The 24,921-nt window shown below is 47.9% G+C and overlaps 1 protein-coding gene across 1 annotated transcript in view; it reads left to right on the top strand.

Moving 5' to 3' along the window:
* LOC123773013 (pituitary homeobox homolog Ptx1) overlaps window positions 1-24,285 on the top strand; it is a 65,998-nt gene extending 41,713 nt beyond the window's left edge. Inside the window, 4 exon segments of the mRNA XM_045766492.2 lie at window positions 4,890-5,028; window positions 7,149-7,215; window positions 19,302-19,724; window positions 19,726-24,285. Of these exon segments, the coding sequence (XP_045622448.1) occupies window positions 4,890-5,028; window positions 7,149-7,215; window positions 19,302-19,724; window positions 19,726-19,854 (758 nt within the window). The 3' untranslated portion in view covers window positions 19,855-24,285.
* Window positions 24,286-24,921: the final 636 nt, after the last annotated feature.

The following is a 24,921-nucleotide window of genomic DNA, read 5'->3' as shown; positions in this document are numbered from 1 at the left end:
ATCCCTGGAGTCGGCGGGTAATCCTCATTGCAACAGGGCGATTTATGGGGATTATTGTAATGCAGCGTCATGTCGGGATGTCGTATATGCTGGGTGACGACGCCTTCGATACCTCCCCCCCTCTCCCAGGCGTGGAAGGGGGGTGGGGGGTGGGATGGAGATTGACGGAGGATAGCTGGGGGGGGTGAGAGAGTTGGTGTGAAAGGAGCTGGATATATATATGGGGTTGAGAATTCGGGAGTTGATTATGGGTTATTCATGCCCGTGCCACCTCTTGGGTGGTTTTATCTTTATCAATCAATCTGGTGTGTGAATCTTGTGCTGGTGGATCCCGGGGTCGATGTCCCCGCGGCCTGGTGGTCTCTGTCCAGCGTTTGTGGTCGGTAGTCGGGTCAACCAGGCTGTTGGGAGTTGGCTGTTAGCAGGCAGCATGCACCACAGCCCGGTTGATCAGGTATCCTTTGATCAGATGTTTACCATTTTCTCTTTTGGCCACCGTCAGAGGCGGGGTGGTTGTGTAATCCAGCTTAGAGAGGGGGGGGGCTTGTTTTTTTTTTTTTTTGGAAGGGATATTCGTGCGCGGGCCCTAAGCCTCTGGCTGGTCCACTAAGTGTTGCTTGTTTCTGTTTTACTTGGGCGGAGTGTGAGTATTTATGACTCGTATGGTCGCTTCAGTAAGATTTTGTCCCATGTGTTTAACAACTTCTTCTGCTCTGTTGAATCTTAAGTTGAAATCTTAATGGGTTTGTAACTGTGCACTGTGTTAATGTTCCAGTGGTCTGTTGTGGGTGTAACTGTGCACTGTGTTAGATAATGTTCCAGTGGTCTGTTGTGGATGTAACTGTGCACTGTGTTAGATAATGTTCCAGTGGTCTGTCGGGCATTTCTCCACAGTGCTGACATTTCCTCTCATCTTCCGGAACCTGTAAGCCTATTTCCCATGCACATGGGTATCCAAGCCTGATGCGATGTAAGTGTACTTCTGTTGCTCTACTGCTCCCTTTCATCAAACTAAGTGGTTCGTAGTTGGTTGAATTCTTGTACCAACCCGCAGATCCTGATGTTGCAACTACAGTGTTGTGGTCACTGTACATCTTTTGTATTGCTCTGTTTCTAATTACTTTCTTAATCTGTGATAGACTCTGTGGTATGTAAATGTCTACATTTCTTCTCTTAGTTGCAAGTTTTGCAGCTTCGTCTGCAATGTCATTTCCTATTATTCCCACATGTTTGGTGCCTTGATGTTGATGGTGTCTCAGCCCAACCCGTTCTCGCACTTTCAAATTAATTACAATTATTACTTAACCTATACCTATAATAGGTTAAGTAATAATTGTAATTAAGAAGCAATAAGATGCTTATCTTAACATACTAAGAAGGTTAGGTGAGGCCGGTGTTTTCTATGAAGCTTTTCAAGGTAAACTAGTATGTTTAGTATGTCACATATGCACGTATTTAATAAGTCAATATTGACTGTAAGAAACGTGTTGCTCAGCCTGTGTATTGCTTATCAACTCCACCACTGACACCTCGCTGCCTCCTGATCTCGTAGGCTGTTATTTCCTCTGTGCAGATTTAGAACCAGTCCCTCTTAATATTTCCCAAGTGTAAATTATTATGTGTTTCACCTGCTCTCTACAGTATACAGATTTAGACATTCTATGCAGGCGATGAGTCACAATAACATGGCTGAAGTATGTTGACCAGACCACACACTAGAAGGTGAAGGGACGACGACGTTTCGGTCCGTCCTGGACCATTCTCAAGTCTATTGACAATCGACTTGAGAATGGTCCAGGACGAACCGAAACGTCGTCGTCCCTTCACCTTCTAGTGTGTGGTCTGGTCAACATAATTTAGACATTCTAAGTGGTTCTCATAATTTAAATGTTTTATTGAATGGATTCGAACCGGAAAAGATTTCTGCATGTTCTCCAGGTCAGCAATTTCACCAGCTTTGAATGGGGCAGTTAGTGTGTAACAGACACACACAGAGATCACACTAACGTGATGCGTCAAATGAACAAATCTACAAGGGCCGTGACGAATCCGATTCGAGGTTCGAATCCTCGTCACGGCCCTTGTGGATTTGTTCATTTAGTGTGTACTAGTATTTCACCCCAGAGAGAGAGAGTTAGGCTGTTTATAAGATTAGTGGTTATCTTGAGGTTATCTTGAGATGATTTCGGGGCTTTTTAGTGTCCCCGCGGCCCGGTCCTCGACCAGGCCTCCACCCCCAGGAAGCAGCTCGTGACAGCTGACTAACACCCAGGTACCTATTTTACTGCTAGGTAACAGAGGCATAAGGTGAAAGAAACTCTTCCCATTGTTTCTCGCCGGCGCCTGGGATCGAACTTGTGTGGCATCTTTATATTATATTTATTTTTAAACAAGTTCTAGTTATCTAACCTGTCACATTTCTTGCAGTTGTAACACCAACATGATTACTACATGAGCTATTATATGACTTTTTTTCATAGCGTGATCTGGCACTTTTATATATGGGGGTTATACGTGTTCATATTTTCGATTTGAGCAGAGTGCAAGAGCTCTGTGGATGACGGGAGTGGGACGAGGATTGTGGGGGGAGGGGGAGCTGGGGTGGGAGGATGTGGGAGAGGTGGGGCGGGGGAGAGGTGGGAGAGGGGGGATGTGGGAGAGGTGGGGGGGGGGTTGAGGTGGGGATGTGGGAGAGGTACTTGGGGTGGAGGTGGGACGAGGTTGACACTGAAGAAGAACAGTGATAAATAAATAAGTGGGAAGGTAATTTCAAAGAAGAATTGAGATAGCAGAAGAGGAGGAAGAGGTGAAGAGGAGGAAGAGGTGAAGAGGAGGGAGAGGTGAAGAGGAGGGAGAGGTGAATGAAGACATATTACGTGAGCATAATAAAGAAGGGAAGGAGAGAGAAGGGAGGAGTGTAGGAAGAGGATGAAGGGGAAGAGGAGGAACATAACATAGAGAGGACTGGAAGCTGTGCAGGTGGGGGGTGAGGACAGCTAAATATATATATACACAAATATGTACACACACTACACGTTGGGACCCACACCATAGGGTGCTCAGGGGAACACACACACACACAGGTCCCTGAGGCGGGACCAAAGAGCCAGAGCTCAACCCCCGCAAGCACAATTACGTGAATACACCTTGTAATTTTTCAGTAATATTTTCTCAGAAAAATATGGATGTATATATATATATATATATATATATATATATATATATATATATATATATATATATATATATATATATATATATATATATAATGTTGTACCTAGAAGCCAGAACGTCGTACTTGGCCTACTATGCAAGGCCCGATTTGCCTAATAAGCCAAGTTTTTATGAATTCCCGAGTTCGATTCCCGGGCGGAACAGAAATAAAATTAGACACGTTTCCATTCGCCTAATCCTCCTGTTCACCTAGCAGTCTCTGGAGTTAGGAAACTGTTGTGGGTGGCCTCCTGTGAGGGGAGTAGTTTGGCCTTGAATTTTATTTAGCACAACGACGTAATCTTTGTAATACATGGATACGTGGCCTGACACGTGTGTACCTGTGTGTGTGATGATACGTGGATACACGTGTGTTTCTTTTGTGATACAAGATACTGTGCCTGAACAGACAGTAGCCATTTATGTGTAGTGATACGTGAACACATGACCAGTAGTAACCACACGTGTGATGAGGATACATAGAGTGAACAGCACCAGTATCAAGACGACACGTGATGAGGATACATAGAGTGAACAACATCAGTATCAAGACGACACGTGATGAGGATACATAGAGTGAACAGCACCAGTATCAAGACGACACATGAGCAAGAATGACTGAGTTCGAGCCCCGCATGGTCTCCTGCCACCATATTTATGTAGTTAGCTACATACCAGAAAACGGAGAGACATGTTAAGATACATATCACAGTGCCAGACTACACAGCAGCAGCAGCAATAAGATACATATAGCGATACCCGGACACACACACATATACCAAGATGGAAGTGGAGATCCTGTTCAACACCTTCAAGATGCATAGTATGTTCATAATCCGTCTTCGTCCGTTAACGGGAGTGTTCTCTGCGTGTCCGTACCTGGGACCAGATTCACGAAAGCACTTACGCAAGCACTAACGAACCTGTACATCTTTTTTCAATCTTTGCCGGCTTTGTTTACAATTATCAAACAGTTAATGAGCTGCGAAGCACCAGAAGGCTGTTCATAACAATAACAACAATTGAATGGGAAGTTTTCATGCTCGTAAACTGTGCAATAAATGTAACCAAAGCCGTCAAAGATTGAGGAAAGATGTACACGTTCGTAAGTGCTTTCGTGAATCTGGCCCCTGGACTGTGGGTTTCTTGAGGCCGAATACTTCTTTATCTTCAAGCTAATTTTAAAGATATAAATTGGTCTGTAGTCAGATGTTTTGAACATTATATTGTGCGCGTATGTGTGTATTTAATATTTGTATTTATGTCTTTGTACCTGTAGGATCTCTCTCTCTCTCTCTCTCTCTCTCTCTCTCTCTCTCTCTCTCTCTCTCTCTCTCTCTCTCTCTCTCTCTCTCTCTCTCTCTCTCTCTCTCTCTCTCTCGACATAATATACAAATTCCATTCTTGGATTCCAGTGAATCCACAAGCCGTCTGGAGAACTCTTTAGGAGCCAGTCCAAGTTTGACACATATAACTCCTATATACATTCTGGTGTGCCTTCGGAGTTGAGGGTTGGAATCCCCTTATAATGCTCCCTTTTCCTGTTGATATATCACGTTAGTGGGATTACCTAGTGTATTAGCATGCTTGGTCACACCAGTATGGTTTGTGAGTGTATGTGTAGACGAGCACATGTTGTGATCGTGGAGTAATGTGTGTGTGGTTGTCGTCCTCAGATGTCGGCGAGAAGCCGTCCCAGTCCTGCTCCACAGAGTCTGACGACGACAAGAACAAGAAGAAGCGACAACGGCGACAAAGAACCCACTTCACCTCCCAGCAGCTGCAGGAGCTGGAGGCCACCTTCGCCAGGAACAGGTGAGTCTAGGTGACTCTTAGTGTACCTGGCGGCCACCAGGGGAGGCTAGGTGACTCTTAGTGTACCTGGCGGCCACCAGGGGAGGCTAGGTGACTCTTAGTGTACCTGGCGGCCACCAGGGGAGGCTAGGTGACTCTTAGTGTACCTGGCGGCCACCAGGGGAGGCTAGGTGACTCTTAGTGTACCTGGCGGCCAGCAGGGGAGGCTAGGTGACTGTTAGTGTACCTGGCGGCCACCAGGGGAGGCTAGGTGACTGTTAGTGTACCTGGCGGCCACCAGGGGAGGCTAGGTGACTCTTAGTGTACGTGGAGGCCACCAGGGGAGGCTAGGTGACTGTTAGTGTACCTGGAGGCCACCAGGGGAGGCTAGGTGACTGTTAGTGTACCTGGCGGCCACCAGGGGAGGCTAGGTGACTCTTAGTGTACCTGGCGGCCAGCAGGGGAGTCTAGGTGACTCTTAGTGTACCTGGCGGCCACCAGGGGAGTCTAGGTGACTGTTAGTACCTGGAGGCCACCAGGAGAGGCTAGGTGACTCTTAGTACCTGGAGGCCACCAGGAGAGGCTAGGTGACTCTTAGTACCTGGAGGCCAGCAGCAGGTGAGTCTAGGAGACTCTTAGTACCTGGAGGCAACCAGCATAGAGTCTACGTCAGAGACTCTCTGCTCACTAGTATGAGACGAACCAGTGAGCTCAGAAAGGCAGAAATACCCCAACTGGACACTTGGAATTATTCAGGATTTGGTGTCACAAAGATGTGAAATACCTTGAGGTGCTTCCGGGGCTTAGCGTCCCCGCGGCCCGGTCGTCGACCAGGCCTCCAAACGTTTGTTGAAGATGTTGACAAACGTTTTAAATCCTCTCGAAATCAGATCTTAAGTTACTGGAGCTGCGTTCAAAGTGATTGTAATCCATAGTTCCTGAATTTGTTTAAACTACTGAGAATGTAAATGTATTTTAATTTCATGTTATAGTTTGTTACTTATATTTAAAACTGTCTGCTTCTTTTGTATTTCCGACTTAATTTTAAGTCATTTGATGTCTCCAGTCAAAACGTCTTTTGATCAAAACGTCTTTTGATCAAAACGTCAATTTGAAGTCTTTTTTATAATATATCTCTCAATACACAGAGAAATTATATTATCGTGATATATCAGTGAAGAAATCTACAGGAGCCGTGATGAGAGTTCGAACCTACGTGCTGGGTGTTCCCAGACGCACTCTAGCTGACTGCGCCACGACATAGTCAAAAGAATTGTAACCTGGAGTGTTACAGCACCCACGAGGAGCCCGAGGCTTCCACTGAAGCCTAACCGGGCTTACACACAATCCCCCTCCCCCCCCATGCACTCTGGTTCTGTCAATCAGTAGTTCTACCTCTGACTTCAATACAATTGTGTGAAACCCCGGTTAGGCTTCAGTGGAAGCCTCAGCATCCTCGTGGGTGCAGTAGTACTCCAGGTTGCAATTCTTTTGACCATGTCGTAGCGCAGTGGACTAGAGCGCGTCTTGGAACACCCACCGCGTAGGTTCGAACCCTCATCACGGCCCTTGTGGATTTGTTCATATTGCTTAATGTTTTTTAAATTGTAAACAAATATTTGTAAAAGTTAGTCCACCTAACATTTTATTTCATTTTTCTATTGCTGTTGTCATTATTACTATAGTTGTAAATATATTTCACAACTAAACTTGTAAGATATACGAGTTATAGGTTTTCTATTTTTTTTATTTTACACTGCTTTACAGCTCTTCATTGCAGCCAAAATTATAATGATTCGTACGTATTATATTATATATATTATTCATATAAATTATAATGATTCAGCCTTAAGTTGTTGCGGTTGAAGCTTCTGATTCCGTCTTTGGTAACGCTGGAGAAAGCTTCCAGAAAAGGTGAAGCTCTCTTACCTACAAGAGCCCCTCATCCTGGGCATTTCCTATTAGCTGTTCCTAAGTCCTCCCTGGGCACCCTCAGGACCTTAGGGTACGTTCTTGAGAACATTATCAGATCGTAATTAGGTATCTGTATCGCAGATACCAGTCAGGGGAAGGATCTAGGGCGGTGTATATGCTATATTCCTTAATTGTGTCTTCCTGTGTAACGATGGTTGTCTCTTCAGATACCCGGATCTCAGCACCCGTGAGGAGATCTCCCTCTGGCTCAACCTCAAGGAAGCACAAGTCAGGGTAAGTCTTAGGAGAAGAATGGTCAAGGGTCCGACAGATACAACGGCATGATTCTTTTATGTTAATTTCCCCTTAATTCTCCTCGCATGTGTTGGCTCAGGAACACTTCGTTTTCTAAATCATGTAGACATTTGTTAAAATATAAGGATGTGTATGTGTGTATATATATATGCATGTGTGTAATGGAGTGTGTGAATGTATATTCTCCAACATCTAGCCTCGATGGTCGAGCTTCTATCCTTTCAGCTCCCTACCCACATCCTTTTTTATCATATCTACTACCTTGTCATGTAGTTTATTCTAATGTTTATGATAGATGTTAGCGTAAGTTATCACTTAGGGGTAACGAAGGTCGTTGTCACCCCAGCGGCTCATGTGGGCCTCCAGCCTTCCTCTATGTTCCTTCCCGTCATTGTTATACATTGTCAATATTTTCAGAGTTATTTTATGAACGTTTTGTTAACTGGTGGATACTGCAGGGGGGAAGGGAACTATCGGGGAGAAGCGCATAGTCATTACGGCTATATACCACTGGGAAGGGGTCAGGATTTGGGATGGGACGGGGGAAAGGAATGGTGGCCCAACCACTTGGACGGTTGGGGATTGAACACCGACCTGCATGAAGCGAGACCGTCGCTCTACCGTTCATGAATGTATCGCATGATGAGGTGCAGCAGCTTGGGGCTCTCCTCGTGCCTCGCCCCAGGGACCTCTGAGACCAGGCTCTCCTCAACCCTCTCCACCTTGTCAATTTCCTTTACTCGAGGTCGGAGGTGTTGGCTCCCGGAGCGGTCTCTGTGTCTCATTACCCAGGCGTCCCAGTCATGTACACTTGTACACACACCGTTCACCGTGTACTATTGTGTATCATCTCGAGGTTATCTTGAGATGATTCCGGGGCTCAGCGACCCCGCGGCCCGGTCGTCGACCAGGCCTCCTCGTTGCTGGACTGGTCAACCAGGCTGTTGGACGCGGCTGCTCGCAGCCAGACGTATGAATCACAGCCTGGTTGATCAGGTATCCTTTGGAGATGTTTGACAAGTTCTCTGACAATTCCGCCTCACTCCCTCCTTCACCTCCTTGTGACATTCCCTCAGCTTCTTATAGATTTCTGATATCGCTTATCGCTTCCAGGGGAGCTGGTCGGCCGAGCGGACAGCACGCTGGACTTGTGATCCTGTGGTCCTGGGTTCGATCCCAGGCGCCGGCGAGAAACAATGGGCACAGTTTCTTTCACCCTATGACCCTGTTACCTAGCAGTAAAATAGGTACCTGGGTGTTAGTCAGCTATCACGGGCTGCTTCCTGGGGGTGGAGGTCTGGTCGAGGACCGGGCCGCGGGGACACTAAAGCCCCGAAATCATCTCAAGATAACCTCAAGATCACCCCGAAGCCTCCTAAGACGCCAGGAGTAACTTAAGAAGCTTCCTTATCTCAATCTGTTGGTGGTTGCCAACTTACCAAAGTGTTCTCCTGGAGTGAGAAGGAGGCTTCCTGGAAGCCTCCCTCCTTCCTGGTTTAACCAGGAAGGAGGTTAAATTTTTATATTTTGCCCCGAGGGGCGAGTTTATTGGGCAGCGCCACTCATCTTGTGAGTGGACACACCGCCATAGTGACAGTATTGGGCAGCGCCACTCATCTTGTGAGTGGACACACCGCCATAGTGACAGTATTGGGCAGCGCCACTCATCCTGTGAGTGGACACACCGCCAAAGTGACAGTATTGGGCAGCGCCACTCATCTTGTGAGTGGACACACCGCCATAGTGACTGTATTGGGCAGCGCCACTCATCTTGTGAGTGGACACACCGCCATAGTGACAGTATTGGGCAGCGCCACTCATCCTGTGAGTGGTCACACCGCCATAGTGACAGTATTGGGCAGCGCCACTCATCTTGTGAGTGGACACACCGCCATAGTGATAGTATTGGGCAGCGCCACTCATCCTGTGAGTAGACACACCGCCATAGCGACAGTATTGGGCAGCGCCACTCATCCTGTGAGTGAACACACCGCCATAGTGACAGTATTGGGCAGCGCCACTCATCTTGTGAGTGGACACACCGCCATAGTGATAGTATTGGGCAGCGCCACTCATCCTGTGAGTGAACACACCGCCATAGTGACAGTATTGGGCAGCGCCACTCATCCTGTGAGTGGACACACCGCCATAGTGACTGTATTGGGCAGCGCCACTCATCCTGTGAGTGGTCACACCGCCATAGTGACAGTATTGGGCAGCGCCACTCATCCTGTGAGTGGTCACACCGCCATAGTGACAGTATTGGGCAGCGCCACTCATCCTGTGAGTAGACACACCGCCATAGTGACAGTATTGGGCAGCGCCACTCATCTTGTGAGTGGACACACCGCCATAGTGACAGTATTGGGCAGCGCCACTCATCTTGTGAGTGGACACACCGCCATAGTGATAGTATTGGGCAGCGCCACTCATCCTGTGAGTGGACACACCGCCATAGTGACAGTATTGGGCAGCGCCACTCATCCTGTGAGTAGACACACCGCCATAGTGACAGTATTGGGCAGCGCCACTCATCCTGTGAGTAGACACACCGCCATAGTGACAGTATTGGGCAGCGCCACTCATCCTGTGAGTGGACACACCGCCATAGCCGCCATAGTGACAGTATTGGGCAGCGCCACTCATCCTGTGAGTGGACACACCGCCATAGCAGCATGTACAACACTCCCCAATAGGAAGAAAACCCGCTGGGTTGTTCATCCTGTAAGAGAGGAGTATTGTGCTGCTCACACCAGCTGCGTGAGTGCGGGGCCAGCCGGCCGGCGGTGCCCGGGACAACCTCAACACGCCGGACTAATAATGCCATATACAAAGCGGAAATATCACCCGTTCACCAAGTAATAAAAAATTTTCAATACAAATACTATTGAAAATTTCTAATATACGATTTACTGAATGATCGACGACCTCAGTTTAAGGACAATATAGCACAGCGACTTGAAAGCAAGCAATAACCAGCCTTGTGTGTAGCGGGTTTTAAGGCACAAATTAGCGTGAGAATGTTGGGGAGGGCGTGGGAACCAGGCAGTTTGGCTGGCGTGGATATAACAGGGACGACAGCCGCATGCAAATTAGGGTCAGCCCCGTGTTTAGGGGTCGGTGTTTATTTGGTGGTGTCCTGTGTCGCCCTAGTCACGGACACCCGGCTGGTGGACATGGAGAGAGGTGGAAGAGGGGGGGGGACAGACGTGAGGGGAGAGGTGGAAGATGGGTCACAGGTGAGGGCAGAGGTGGAAGAGGGTCACATATGAGGGGAGGTTATCTTCTTGAGATGCTCACCGCTCCTGTGCTAGGTAAGTTACGGGCTCACCATAGCCCGTGCTACTTGCCCCGCTCCTGTGCCAGGTAAGTCACTCCGGGCTCACCTATAGCCCGTGCTACTTGCCCCGCTCCTGTGCCAGGTAAGTTACGGGCTCACCATAGCCCGTGCTACTTGCCCCGCTCCTATGCCAGGTAAGTTACGGGCTCACCATAGCCCGTGCTACTTGGAACTTGTTCCGAGTAGCTGAATCTATAACAACAACAACATTCTTGAGATGATTTCGGGGGCTTAGCGTCCCCGCGGCCCAGGTCCCCGACCAGGCCTCCTTTTAGTTATACACCCCCCCCCCCCCAGGAAGCAGCCCGTAGCATGCTGTTTTAACTCCCAGGTACCTATTTACTGCTAGGTGAACAGGTGCATCAGGGTGAAATAAACTGCCCATTTGTTTCCGCCTCCACCGAGAATCAAACCCGGAGCCTCAGGACTACGAATCCGAAGCGCTGTCCACTCAGGCTATCAGGCCCCTATGGAGAGATGGAAGAGCGACACAGAGATGTACGCAGGGATAAATAAAGATAATTAACACCATTAACACAAATGGTGTTAAATAAAACAAAAGCGATCCACATCTCCTGACACCAAGGTAGACCCTACCCCCCCCCCCCCCTCGCCTCGTAGCCTGGTGGATAGCGCGAAGGACTCGTAATTCTGTGGCGCGGGTTCGATTCCCGCACGAGGCAGAAACAAATGGGCAAAGTTTCTTTCACCCTGAATGCCCCTGTTACCTAGCAGTAAATAGGTACCTGGGAGTTAGTCAGCTGTCACGGGCTGCTTCCTGGGGGTGGAGGCCTGGTCGAGGACCGGGCCGCGGGGACACTAAAAGCCCCGAAATCATCTCAAGATAACCCCCTCACCGGAAGGCCCACATTATCCCCTCGGAAGACTGCTCCACACCACAACCCCCCCCCCTCCCCCTCCCCCTCTCATAAAACCCCCACCCGGCGTTCAAAAATACACAGACACAGGAGCCTCCCCTCAGAGGGGAGACACTGTCTCTCACTCGGGGATGGCTCTAATATTCCTTTCTTGGCTTCTGGTATGATCACTCAGGTACTGGAGAGCTGGTCTGGTGGTCTGGTGGATGGTCTACTGGTCCAGGTAGACTGGTAGATGGTCTACTGGTCCAGGTAGACTGGTGGATGGTCTACTGGTCCAGGTAGACTAGTGGTTGGTCTACTGGTCCAGGTAGACTGGTGGATGGTCTACTGGTCCAGGTAGACTGGTGGATGGTCTACTGGTCCAGGTAGACTGGTGGATGGTCTACTGGTCCAGGTAGACTGGTAGGATGGTCTACTGGTCCAGGTAGACTGGTGGATGGTCTACTGGTCGTATGAGGAGTCCTGCTGGTAAACTTGAGAGAGCTTCTGGGGGAGGTTTACTGTTGGTAAACTCGAGAAAGGGTATTATATAAGGTTCGTCACAACACGTATGTTCAAAATTCTTAATTTATTGACAAACGTATTATAATATATAACTTTATTAACTTGTAAATATCTACTTTATTTCATGGAAATTGGTGTTGATAGAGAAATCTTTATTAAATTACCAATGAGAACATCTGCTAGTGATGCAGTTACCGGTTAATAAGCGGTAGTTAAGGGCATGACCAATTGGTCATGTGGTCAGCCAATTGGCAGGTCAGGTCATTGGTCAGCCAATTCCTCAATGTGCACCAGCCATTTAGGGTGGACGGTAGAGCGACGGTCTCACTTCATGCCGGTCGACGTTCAATCCCCGACCGTCCACAAGTGGTTGGGCACCATTTCCTTCTATTCCCCCCCCCCCCTCGTCCCATCCCAAATCCTTATCCTGACTCCTTTCCCAGTGCTATATAGTCGTAATGGCTTGGCGCTTTCCCCCTGATAGTTCCCCTCTCTCAATTTGCATTCGTCCTTGTCGTGGTGATGTTAGTCTCGCAAGCATGAGGGATAGACGGGTGCCTGCTTATCTTGAGTTATCTTGAGTTATCTTGAGTTATCTGCTAGTGCGCGTGTCATCAGTTTGTCACCCCTGGTGTCTGTACTGAAGGGGGAGAGGGGGTGTCTGTACCCGGTACCATCCCTGTAGATGGTACGGCAGTTCCTTTGGCTGGGATGCTGGCTAGGATGCTGGCTGGGATGCTGGCTGGGATGCTGGCTAGGATGCTGGCTGGGATGCTGGCTGGGATGCTGGCTGGGATGCTGGCTTGGATGCATGCTAGCATGCTTGCTAGCATGCTGGCTGGGATACTGGTTGGGATGCTGGCTGGGATGCTGGCTTGGATGCATGCTAGCATGCTGGCTAGGCATACTGGCTGGGATGCTGGCTGGGATGCTGGCTGGGATGCTGGCTGGGAATGCTGGCTTGGATGCTGGCTGGGATGCATGCTAGCATGCTTGCTAGCATGCTGGCTGGGATACTGGTTGGGATGCTGGCTGGGATGCTGGCTGGGATGCTGGCTTGGATGCATGCTGGCTGGGATACTGGTTGGGATGCTGGCTAGGATGCTGAGACACACACTCCCTGTGATGGCCCTTCTCGGGGGGAGTTTCTCCCCGTTTACCTAGTTGGCTAGAAGCCTAGTTAATTATAACTTGTTATAGTGAGATAGTGAAGATGTGGCAGTATCATTATCACCATCACTTCACCATTTTTAACATCTCAATACCATTCCATCCCCCAACCTCTCTCTCTCTCTCTCTCTCTCTCTCTCTCTCCCTCTCTCTCTCTCTCTCTCTCTCTCCCTTCCCGATCTCCAGCTTGCTGTGGTGTAACTACACGTCAGAGGGACCCCCAGGGGAGGTTTGTAGGAGAGGGAAGGGACCTCGTCTCCCAGGGGGGCGATTCCACACCCTGGGATTAAATGATTCTAATGATATTGCTTTGTGGAAGAGGGGAGATGAGGGAGACTCAGGGGCAAGGGGGGGGCGAGGGGCAGGGGGGGGGTGCAAGGGGCAGGGGGTAAGGGGCAGGGGGGGCGAGGGGCAGGGGGTGAGAACAGCAGAAGCCGCAACACAACTCAACGGAAGTAGGAGCTTCTTATAAATGGCAGCAGGGCGGCCTCTGAACTGAACCGTGGGCGTGGACCCCACCTGGTGGTGTGGGCGTGGACCCCCACCTGGTGGTGTGGGCGTGGACCCCCACCTGGTGTGGGCGTGGACCCCACCTGGTGGTGTAGGCGTGGACCCCCACCTGGTGGTGTGGGCGTGGACCCCCACCTGGTGGTGTGGGCGTGGACCCCCACCTGGTGGTGTGGGCGTGGACCCCCACCTGGTGGTGTGGGCGTGGACCCCCACCTGGTGGTGTGGGCGTGGACCCCCACCTGGTGGTGTGGGCGTGGACCCCCACCTGGTGGTGTGGGCGTGGACCCCACCTGGTGGTGTGGGCGTGGACCCCCACCTGGTGGTGTGGGCGTGGACCCCCACCTGGTGGTGTGGGCGTGGACCCCCACCTGGTGGTGTGGGCGTGGACCCCCACCTGGTGGTGTAGGCGTGGACCCCCACCTGGTGGTGTGGGCGTGGACCCCCACCTGGTGGTGTAGGCGTGGACCCCCACCTGGTGGTGTGGGCGTGGACCCCCACCTGGTGGTGTAGGGCGTGGACCCCCACCTGGTGGTGTAGGGCGTGGACCCCCACCTGGTGGTGTGGGCGTGGACCCCCACCTGGTGGTGTGGGCGTGGACCCCCACCTGGTGGTGTGGGCGTGGACCCCCACCTGGTGGTGTGGGCGTGGACCCCCACCTGGTGGTGTAGGCGTGGACCCCCACCTGGTGGTGTGGGCGTGGACCCCCACCTGGTGGTGTGGGCGTGGACCCCCACCTGGTGGTGTGGGCGTGGACCCCCACCTGGTGGTGTGGGCGTGGACCCCCACCTGGTGGTGTGGGCGTGGACCCCCACCTGGTGGTGTGGGCGTGGACCCCACCTGGTGGTGTGGGCGTGGACCCCACCTGGTGGTGTGGGCGTGGACCCCCACCTGGTGGTGTGGGCGTGGACCCCACCTGGTGGTGTAGGCGTGGACCCCCACCTGGTGGTGTAAGGCGTGGACCCCACCTGGTGGTGTAGGCGTGGACCCCCACCTGGTGGTGTAGGCGTGGACCCCCACCTGGTGGTGTAGGCGTGGACCCCCACCTGGTGGTGTAGGCGTGGACCCCACCTGGTGGTGTAGGCGTGGACCCCACCTGGTGGTGTAGGCGTGGACCCCACCTGGTGTAGGTGTAGGCGTGGACCCCCACCTGGTGGTGTAGGCGTGGACCCCCACCTGGTGTAGGCGTGGACCCCACCTGGTGGTGTAGGCGTGGACCCCACCTGGTGGTGTAGGCGTGGACCCCACCTGGTGTAGGCGTGGACCCCACCTGGTGGTGTAGGCGTGGACCCCACCTGGTGGTGTAGGCGTGGACCCCACCTGGTGGTGTAGGCGTGGACCCCACCTGGTGGTGTAGGCGTGGACCCCACCTGGTGGTGTAGGCGTGGACCCCACCTGGTGGTGTAGGCGTGGACCCCACCTGGTGGTGTAGGCGTGGACCCCCACCTGGTGGTGTAGGCGTGGACCCCCACCTGGTGGTGTAGGCGTGGACCCCCACCTGGTGGTGTAGGCGTGGACCCCCACCTGGTGGTGTAGGCGTGGACCCCCACCTGGTGGTGTAGGCGTGGACCCCCACCTGGTGTGTAGGCGTGGACCCCCACCTGGTAGTGTAGGCGTGGACCCCCACCTGGTGGTGTGGGGGTCCACGGCGGCCTCACGTTGTAAACCTGTACGGCAACATGTTCACTACACGAATCACTGGGACAACATAATCGGTGTTACCAAGTAATGACTAGAAGTATTATTTGTTACGTGTCCATGTGGCTCCGACATAGACTGTGTCGCTGTCAGACATGCTACGGGCTCACCATAGCCCGTGCTACTTGGAACTTTTTGTTCCAGGTAGCGAATCTTTAACAACAACAACATGTCAGACATGCGCAACATACTCTACTCCGTCCTCCTAAGGTTCCCCAACGGCAAGAAACTCTCGTGCTAAAGTGCCCCTCATCCTAACCTACCAGAGAACCCAAAACAGAAAACGGGACAGTACGTCAATTTCACGAGCCGATTTCATTTGCTAGTTCGGCGATTTTTGGCCTTAAGTAGAGCATACTCCTCAAGCGACATAAAATTCTTGCGAGTGTCAAAAAGTGCTAAAACATGGGCTCTCCAAGAAGGGGTTCGATTCCCAAGTGTTAAAAGCAGTTACGGAACTGTTAGGCTTGCAATTAAAATACCCGAAGACTCCCTCCCCCATAACTACAGTGATATTGCCAAGAAAAACTGAACTCTGTACTAAGTATAGGAGGCAACAGGAATATGATAAAGTCTCATCACAAATCAGTTGGCTACCTTGACGGACTCCGCCTGCTTGAGTAAGACCATGAGTGTGGGGAGGGGTGGGGAGGACCTCCTTGCTGGGGTGGAATACCCAACACCACAACCAAAATGTCTGATACTATAAGAAAAGAGGCCTAAACATCTTGAGGAAATTGATAAAGTCACCAGAAATAAATTAGATCTAATCTACACTGGTGGTTCTTCTATTACCAATGGCAGGGCTGGTGCAGCATACACTGTAATTAGGAATATTGTCTTTCAAAAAGGAAATGAGGGAAAATCACGCATAGAGAACTATGCCTCGTCAATGGAATGAGTTGTTGTTGTTTAAGATTCACTAGAGGGGGCCTCGTAGCCTGGTGGATAGCGCGCAGGACTCGTAATTCTGTGGCGCGGGTTCGATTCCCGCACGAGGCAGAAACAAATGGGCAAAGTTTCTTTCACCCTGAATGCCCCTGTTACCTAGCAGTAAATAGGTACCTGGGAGTTAGTCAGCTGTCACGGGCTGCTTCCTGGGGGTGGAGGCCTGGTCGAGGACCGGGCCGCGGGGACACTAAAAAGCCCCGAAATCATCTCAAGATAACCTCAAGATAACCTGGAACAAAAATTTCCAAGTAGCACGGGCTATGGTGAGCCCGAAGGTAACGGAAGGAGAGTTAACTGCCATTGTTATGGCGTTAAGATACCGAGAAAGAACAACAAAAGGAGCTGTGATCTGCACTGATTCAAAAGCCACACTTCAAAGCTTTAGCCAAAAACCAGACACGAACCCTGGCGATTGTCGCCAAAACCAAGAGAGCTGTGAAAATACTAACCATCAAATGTGATCAAATTCCTGTGGTTTCCCTCCCACGTTGGCGTCAGTGGAAATGAACGAGCAGATGTGCTGGCTACTGAGGGTGCTACCGGAGACCGTACTTCATACCCAAGATTATATACTACAAGTTAGAGGCATCATCAACCAACAACAACAGTGCCAAGGTAATTAGAGAAAGGAGAATAGAAGAACAAATCAGTGAGTCTGTATGCTGGCACCATGAGGCGGAAGCTGGCACTCCCAGTCATTATGGAGGAAGGGGAGGTGGCAGAGAGAGAGAGAGAGAGAGAGAGAGAGAGAGAGAGCGAGCGTGTAATAGCAAGAAGTCATTTTCGGTACAGATATCCATGAAGTTCCGTGATGGAAACAGCTACGCAGCGGAAGGATCGAAACGTCGTCGTCCCTTCACTTTCTAGTGTGTGGTTTGGTCAACACTAAGCAGCGGAGGAACAGTTGACCAGACCACACACTAGAAGGTGAAGGGACGACGACGTTTCGGTCCGTCCTGGACCATTCTCAAGTCGATTGTGATGAGGAAGTAGATGCAGGCAAAGTCTTACCACAGACAAAGTCTGTGTCTGGTAAGAGTGACGGACATCGCCTTGACCATCACCTGAGACATTGTGCCCACCTAAGAGGCATTAGAAATATGAATAGAATAATGCCTAATATTTTTTTTAATTAGGAAAGTACTATGTGCCAAATGTAGATTTTGTACTTATAAGATTTCCCAACTTTGCACCCGTAAGATAACGTAAGTTTAGGGGGTTGGTAAATGTTAATCTTCTTGTTTGATCAACAAAGAAGATTAACACACCTGGGATTTACTTATCTGTCTCAAGTGATAGTTAAGCAAGTCCCAGTTGTGTCTGGGTACAAGATGATGAACAACCCAGCGGGTATTCTTCCTATTGGGGAGTGTTTTATACACTGATATGGCACTGTGTTCACTCACAGCATGAGTAACGCTGCCCAGTACTGTCACTATGGCAGTGTGTTCATTCACAGCATGAGTAACGCTGCCCCAGTACTGTCACTATGGCTGTGTGTTCATTCACAGCATGAGTAACGCTGCCCCAGTACTGTCACTATGGCAGTGTGTTCATTCACAGCATGAGTAACGCTGCCCGAGTACTGTCACTATGGCAGTGTGTTCACTCACAGCATGAGTAACGCTGCCCCAGTACTGTCACTGTGGCAGTGTGTTAACTCACAGCATGAGTAACGCTGCCCCAGTACTGTCACTGTGGCAGTGTGTTAACTCACAGCATTTCTCTTGTTAGGGTGATGTCATGGGCTTGTCTCATGCGATTCTTAGGGGCACCGGATTGGAAATGGCAGGTCAAACGCCTCGTCAGCTTGGTCGACGTCAGACCTATGTACTTAGATTGAAGGTTACATCCTTCGTGGGGGCATCTGCCTCCACGATGCCAACACAGAAGACATTGCACAACATATATATTGTGTGTGTGTGTGTGTGTAAATGCTAAAAGAACTTGTTTCGCATGTTTCTAGTTGCGTGCCCTCTATAGAAGATGAAGGAGAGAGAGAGAGAGAAAGAGAGAGAGAGAGTGAGAGAGAGCGAGAGAGAGAGAGAGAGAGAGAGAGAGAGAGAGAGAGAGAGAGAGAGAGAGAGAGAGAGAGAGAGAGAGAGAGAGAGAGAGAGAGAGAGAGAGAGAGAGAGAGATGTAGAGGTGAGAAGTATCGTGTATATGTTACTATCTTAAGGTTAGGTGCCCACTAGACATGGGTAGATGGGTAGGGGATGGAGGCAAGTGGGGAGAGAGTGGGAATTAAGGTAGGAGGAGAGAGGATAAGATATGTTACTATCTTAAGGTTAGGTGCCCACTAGACATGGGTAGATGGGTAGGGGATGGAGGCAAGTGGGGAGAGAGTGGGAATTAAGGTAGGAGGAGAGAGGGAGGAAGGAAGGAGGGGAGAGAAGGTAAGGAAGGTAAGAGGAAGAGGGGACAAGTGAGGGTGTTGATGTTGTCTCAGTCATCAACTGCAGCAACTTGCATGCCAGCCAGTTTTCCCAGTGATAATATTAACACACTAATGCTATGATAATCCCTATGTTAGGTTATCAGACAAGCTTAAGCTGGGGATAAGAGTAACAAGCTGAGGGATAAGCCGGTGACAGGAGGTGACGAAGGGGAAGGGAGTGTGACGGGGGCGTGACAGGGGAGGTGTGACGGTCAGGATGTGTAACAGGGGTGTATGATGGTGGACGTGTGACGAGGTGTGTTGGGGTGTATGAAGGGGGAGGGATAATGGGGGAGGGGGGGGGAGTTGTGATAACCATGGTGTCAAACTTATGTTATCACTATGTTATCTTGATGAGTCATAGTCTTCTTCTCTCACTAATACCATCACCATCACCTCTTCCACCTCCACCATCACATACCTCTTCGTCTCTGTTTCTTCTTGACATGATCGTTCAAAGGATAGACTGTGTCAGTGTTCGGTGGACGGATCAATAACTCTAGTGTCTTAGGTGGCCAGACGAGCACCTCTGGCGACTCCAGCTGACGATAATCCTTCAATTTTTGTCTCTCCTCAGATCTGGTTCAAGAATCGGCGGGCAAAGTGGCGTAAGCGGGAACGTCACGTGATGTCGGCGGCCATGCCTGGAGATTTGAAATGCGGCTGGGGGGCTCAGCTCAACGGTTTCGCCTGGCCCGACGATGGTCTCTACTCCGGCTACTCCTCTTACAACAACTGGGCTCGGGTCACGCCGCCGCCTCTCAGCACCAAGAGCTTCACATGGGGCTTCAACGGCGTCAATATGATGGGGCAACAGACGGCAACGATGTCCCCGATCAACTGCTTCCAGACACCGACGCAAGGTATGAGTGGGTCGGCCTCAGCTGCTGGCATCATGCCCACCAGCATGTCCTCCTCCCTGGGGTCTAGCGGCGCCCCCTGCCCCTACCCAGCCCCAACACCCCCTTACGTCTACCGCGACCAGACTTCATCCATGTCCTTCCTCCATCGCCTCGCTCCGCCTCAAGGCCAAGTCCCACTCGCCGGCCTTCACCTATGCCCCGATGTCTCCACGTCAGAACTCCCTCTCCGCCTGCCAGTACTCCATGAGTGATCGGTCCACCGTTTAAACAAAAATGAACGCCGCTGTCGACACCGTTTACTGAAGCTACAACCCGATTCTTCTGTAAATAAAACAGTCCGGCTTTCGTTGACGGACTGTTTCGTTGAGTCGGACAATGTTACAGCGATACTGGTCCGTCATAAATATAACCGGAATACACTACCACATCCGGACATCTCCGTGGCATCCTGACGACTTTGCTTTAATCGTACCCTCCAGTCGTTTCCGGTCTGCACGCTAAACAGACCCGGACGACACTCGCATCCAAATTCCTCCTGGCAACAGAGCAACTGTCGGGAGGACATAAAAAAGGTTCCGGCACTTGGTGTATTCTAAATATCAAATAGAAGTTCCCTACAGGACATGAAGAAGACCCAGGCACGGAGTGTGTTCTAAACATCCAGCAAGTGTCCTACAAGTCACCATAAGCCCCAGCAGGCAGCAGGTCGTCGCTTGTGTTACTGAACTGCCCAACAGCCAGTCATCTCCTCGACCTTTTGACGAAGGTCTCATAAATGAACAGTAATGTTACGGAGCCTACAACAGGCAACCACGTAACAGAGCCGACATCTGTTGACTGCAGTGCTTTGTAAGCAATATTTCCACCTCTGGAAAATCCATGGAGTTCCGTCATTACGATGTTGATATCGTATAGTGACAAAAACATTTTCCATTTATATACATAGATACAATTAACACCAGAGATAGAAATGATGTGCTAAACGCAGATAAAAGGGACGAACTTTTCCCAAAGGAAAATTGAAATAATGAAAACGATGCAGTTGTTGCACTGTGAGATTTCCATTAAGGTGTTGGGTAGCATTCTTGTGCCGTACAAAGCAGAAATATAAAGAAGGTCCAAATGAAAGAACTCTTGACACAAAACTCCAGGTTGGACTGTAGCTCCGGCTTTCGGCGAGAACGTAAAGTACTGAGCATTAAATGCATTAAATATATGTGTATTATCCGAATTATGTCTTTGAAGCCAGTGCTTCCCAGCAGAATGAAAGGCTAAATGTGTGAATGTCTTGAAAGATATTCTGTTTATAGAAGACTTTGTGGTAATCTTCCACAGCCGCAAGATTATCTGTTGGGGGGGGGGGTCAAATGCGAGTTGCAATCTGGAACGATTGAATGCCTTACAGTGACTCTTGGCAACATTCTAGCGTAGTGGAATACCTTAGCGATTTCAGGAGATAGTCTGGAGAAGTGTATTGTCTTACAGTGGCTCCTGGAAACAGTCTGGAGCAATGGTTTGCCTTACAGTGATTCCTGGAAACAGTCTGGAGTAGTGGAATTCCTTACAGTAAGTTCAGAAGACAGTCTGTAGCAGTGGACGGCATGCTTTAGCATGTGGCATGCTAAAATACTGTTTCGACCATGGAAGGTGGAGTTATTATTGCTGCCTGAATACTGGAATGTAAAAGCAGCTCAAAGGGCAATACTTTGGCAACTCTTCATATAGTAAAACCATAGTCTTGATAAATGGAATCTTTTGTCGCCATCTGAAAAGCACAGTGATCTATGTAGAAACAATCCCTGCTGCAATCCAGAACAGTTTGTTGACAAAATAAAAAGCTCTAGGCAGAAGATAAGCGACTGCATCAAGGCTTTTCCAATCATATGTCTGCAACTCACGTCAGTACTTCAAAATTAAATAATTTTTCTCCCAATCACTCACACAAACAGACCCTCTTCCCCATGATTGTCCTCGAAAGGGCCAAGAAAAATGAGGACACAGTGCTGTTTTTATTTCACATTTCCGCATCCAAGGTGAAATGATAGTTGAACGTTCCCGTGAGCCCGTCTTTCCAGCCTGTAAAAGCCTAAAGTGCGTTCAGGCTTCTCTAGATTCCTCGCCAAGAAAGGAAACTCGCTATTTTGTTTCTGTGCGGTCTCTCTCGCCATAACAACAAACCATTTATGCGTGAAAACGCGACCCCCACCTCCTCCACGACCTTAGTACAGAGACGAGACAAAGTTTCCATCGTGTGTAAGAAGCCTAGCGTGAATAAATAGAAAATTTTAATGACATGGCAAATTCAGATACTGATGATTGTATCAGCAATCTCGTGTGATTTGCAGGTGCCACAGACTCTTAGCAAGAGACGTGGCAATTAATGTTTGTGTTGTGGTGCGCGACTTGTGGGGAAACACTGGCAGTTATAATCTCAAAAAAGTGTCGTTTGAAAGCTTTGAGGGGAAACCCCTTTCCTTGCGCACTCTTTCTCAAAGCCCTTCCAGTTAAGCATAAGAAGGGCTAATAGAGGAAGGTTTGTGACTTCAGAGGGCCAGGGATCAGCGCCGAAAGCTACAGAGGAAATTTTTTTAAATTATTAAAAATTGAATTGAATTTATATATGACCAGAAATTCTGAGTGAAGTTAGTTACACGAAACTCTGTGTGTGTGTGTGTGTGTGTGTGTGTGTGTGTGTGTGTGTGTGTGTGTGTGTGTGTGTGTGTGTGTGTGTGTGTGTGTGTTTGTGTGTGTGTGTGTGTTTGTGTGTGTGTGTGTGTGTGTGTGTGTGTGTGTGTGTGTGTGCGTGTGTGTGTGTGTGCGTGTGTGTATGTGTGTGTGTGTGTGTGTGTGTGTGTGTGTGTTTGTTTGTGTGTGTGTGTGTGTGTGTCTGCGATGTTGGTGACTACCGAAAATTAGAATATCATTTTTAAGAGATCTTGTAAGATGTTATAGAAAGGTGTAGGGAAAAGTGATATTATTATTATATGTGATTTTTTCCTTCGTAAATTTGTAAATAATCGTATATTGTAAATGTTGTAAGTGATGCCAAGTCTTCCAGGAGTAAAAACTAAAAAAAAAAAAAAATAGAAAAAACGGAACTTTAAGACAAACACTAAGGCAAAGAAATTATCAAGAGTGTGATGGATTTTTTTCAATGGTCTGTTTAATATACAATTAAATTTCGCTGTAGTCGGACATCGTAGCTTGACCTTTTTTTTTTTTTAACCCTCAAAAAAATATATTGAGATTAGAAAGCGTAATGTGTATCACTAGTTTTAAAACCCATCCGCATGTTATATATTTTGCTATGTTGAGTACGAGAGGGAGTGATACATTATGGACAATTATATATGTATATAAAGGAACCATATAAGTGGCTTACTTATAGAAGTGACACTTAGCTAAATTACTTTGAAGAATACTGGAAAAAATACGATCAAAATATTAAATTATTGATTCTAAATGTAATTATATCACAGGCAACTGAGGGTTTTAGGATTTCAATTACGTGATATTATTATCATTATGATTATTGTAATTATTATTATAATTATGAATAATTCTTTGTATACATGTCATATGTGTTCGTTACTCGGGTTGTTTTTTGAAGCCTGACGCCCCACATTGATGTACAGATGTGTGTAGTGAAGGTCTGGCCTTGCCTTGTGTACTGCACTGTCTTGAAATACTTTATTGTGTCATTTGTCAATTATTTACAAGATCACTTCAATTCTTGACCTGACCACTGTAATTATAATAATTTGTATTTTATTTATTTTATTATTTTGTCATTATTTGTTCTTATTATTATTAATATTAAATCATTTTATCATTATCTTTCAATAGACGATACTCAAACTAATTTTGATATTATTGTATTTAAATAATGATTGTATATAGTGTATTTTCTCCAATTTTAAAATGTTTCTAGAACTATAGTTAGTTACAAAATAGCAGGAGGAATAATTAGACTATTAAATATTGACCAACTCGAAAGAAGGGGGGTGTTCCACTGTGTATATGAATAATGTTGTATATACAATTGATAGCTAAACACTGTTTTTGTTTTTTTAACAGTGAACATAACCTTTTCATTCTGTGAGGAAGGCGAGATGTGAATTTGTCTCATCTCTTCTAAGATTCTCTCCAGTTTGAAGTTTGGTCTGCTCTAAAATTGTATTCGTTCCCTCCATGAAAGATCACATTTTCACACACTGATGATGATGAAACTTTTTTTTTCTTTATTAAATAATATGAAACTAGCCAATTTGTGTCACCAGATCAGCCACACACAAAGTATCTACCAACACGATTTAAAATTCCTCCATATATATATATAGGCTATAATCATTCTCATGGGAAATTATAATTCTCGATAACACATTCAAAACATTATATTCTCCCACTGAAGGTCACGTTTTCCTTCAAGGTCACCAATACGGCTGATAAAAGGCCACTAATTAATTCAATTAAGCATAGTTGGAAATCTTATTAAATTGCGCTCGTGGCCAGTATGTGAGTACAAGCCCATTGTTGCTTCGACGACCGACAAAGGTTTCTAAGTCATTGAGAAAACTATACTATTTTTGTACATAGCTGAGCTGCTTGTAATGCTAAATCGATCATAAACTATGTCTAGGACGTCCTCTAATTGATGATATTTTAGTCATTTTAAATAAAATTGATGTCGTAATTCCATTTGCTTTTCTATATCCTAGTAAGATAAAGGTCGGGCTTGTGTGCCCTGTTTCTACAACGGTTATATAAATGTTCATTGAAATTAAGGCAAACAGCAACAGACTGTTGAATCCAAACGAAAATAGATAGTTGGGTTCAAAAGAGAAATACTGTTTTCCACCCCATCCACCCCCCCCCCCTCCTCCCTTTGGGATCTATCCATGTATTTCAATATTAAAAAAATAAACGATATATTTTTTTTTTTGTAAAACTGAATCTCTGAACAGAAATGGATTTATTTATCTGTTTCATGATTCAAAAATATTGTGTGTGAATATAGTAGCCTAAAAGTCGTATACCTACGCCAGTATGTTAATAAAAATATGACAGTGTGTGTGTGTGTGTGTGTGCAGTATTTCATCAGTTTATGAGCTCTTTCATTAGTGAATTGTGTTTTTAAATCCATTTTCAATTTGCAATGCCATACATCCAGCTTCCAATCGTCCGCTAGGATTTCCATCTGCAGAAGCAATAGCAATTCAACAGCTAATCCAAAGGTAATATAACAAAAATTATTATATATATACAGTATATTATATATATATATATATATATATATATATATATATATATATATATATATATATATATATATAT

This window comes from Procambarus clarkii, chromosome 81 (genome assembly GCF_040958095.1).
Source record: "Procambarus clarkii isolate CNS0578487 chromosome 81, FALCON_Pclarkii_2.0, whole genome shotgun sequence".
NCBI classification, from domain to species: domain Eukaryota; kingdom Metazoa; phylum Arthropoda; class Malacostraca; order Decapoda; family Cambaridae; genus Procambarus; species Procambarus clarkii.
This window is presented reverse-complemented; position numbering and strand designations above follow the sequence as displayed.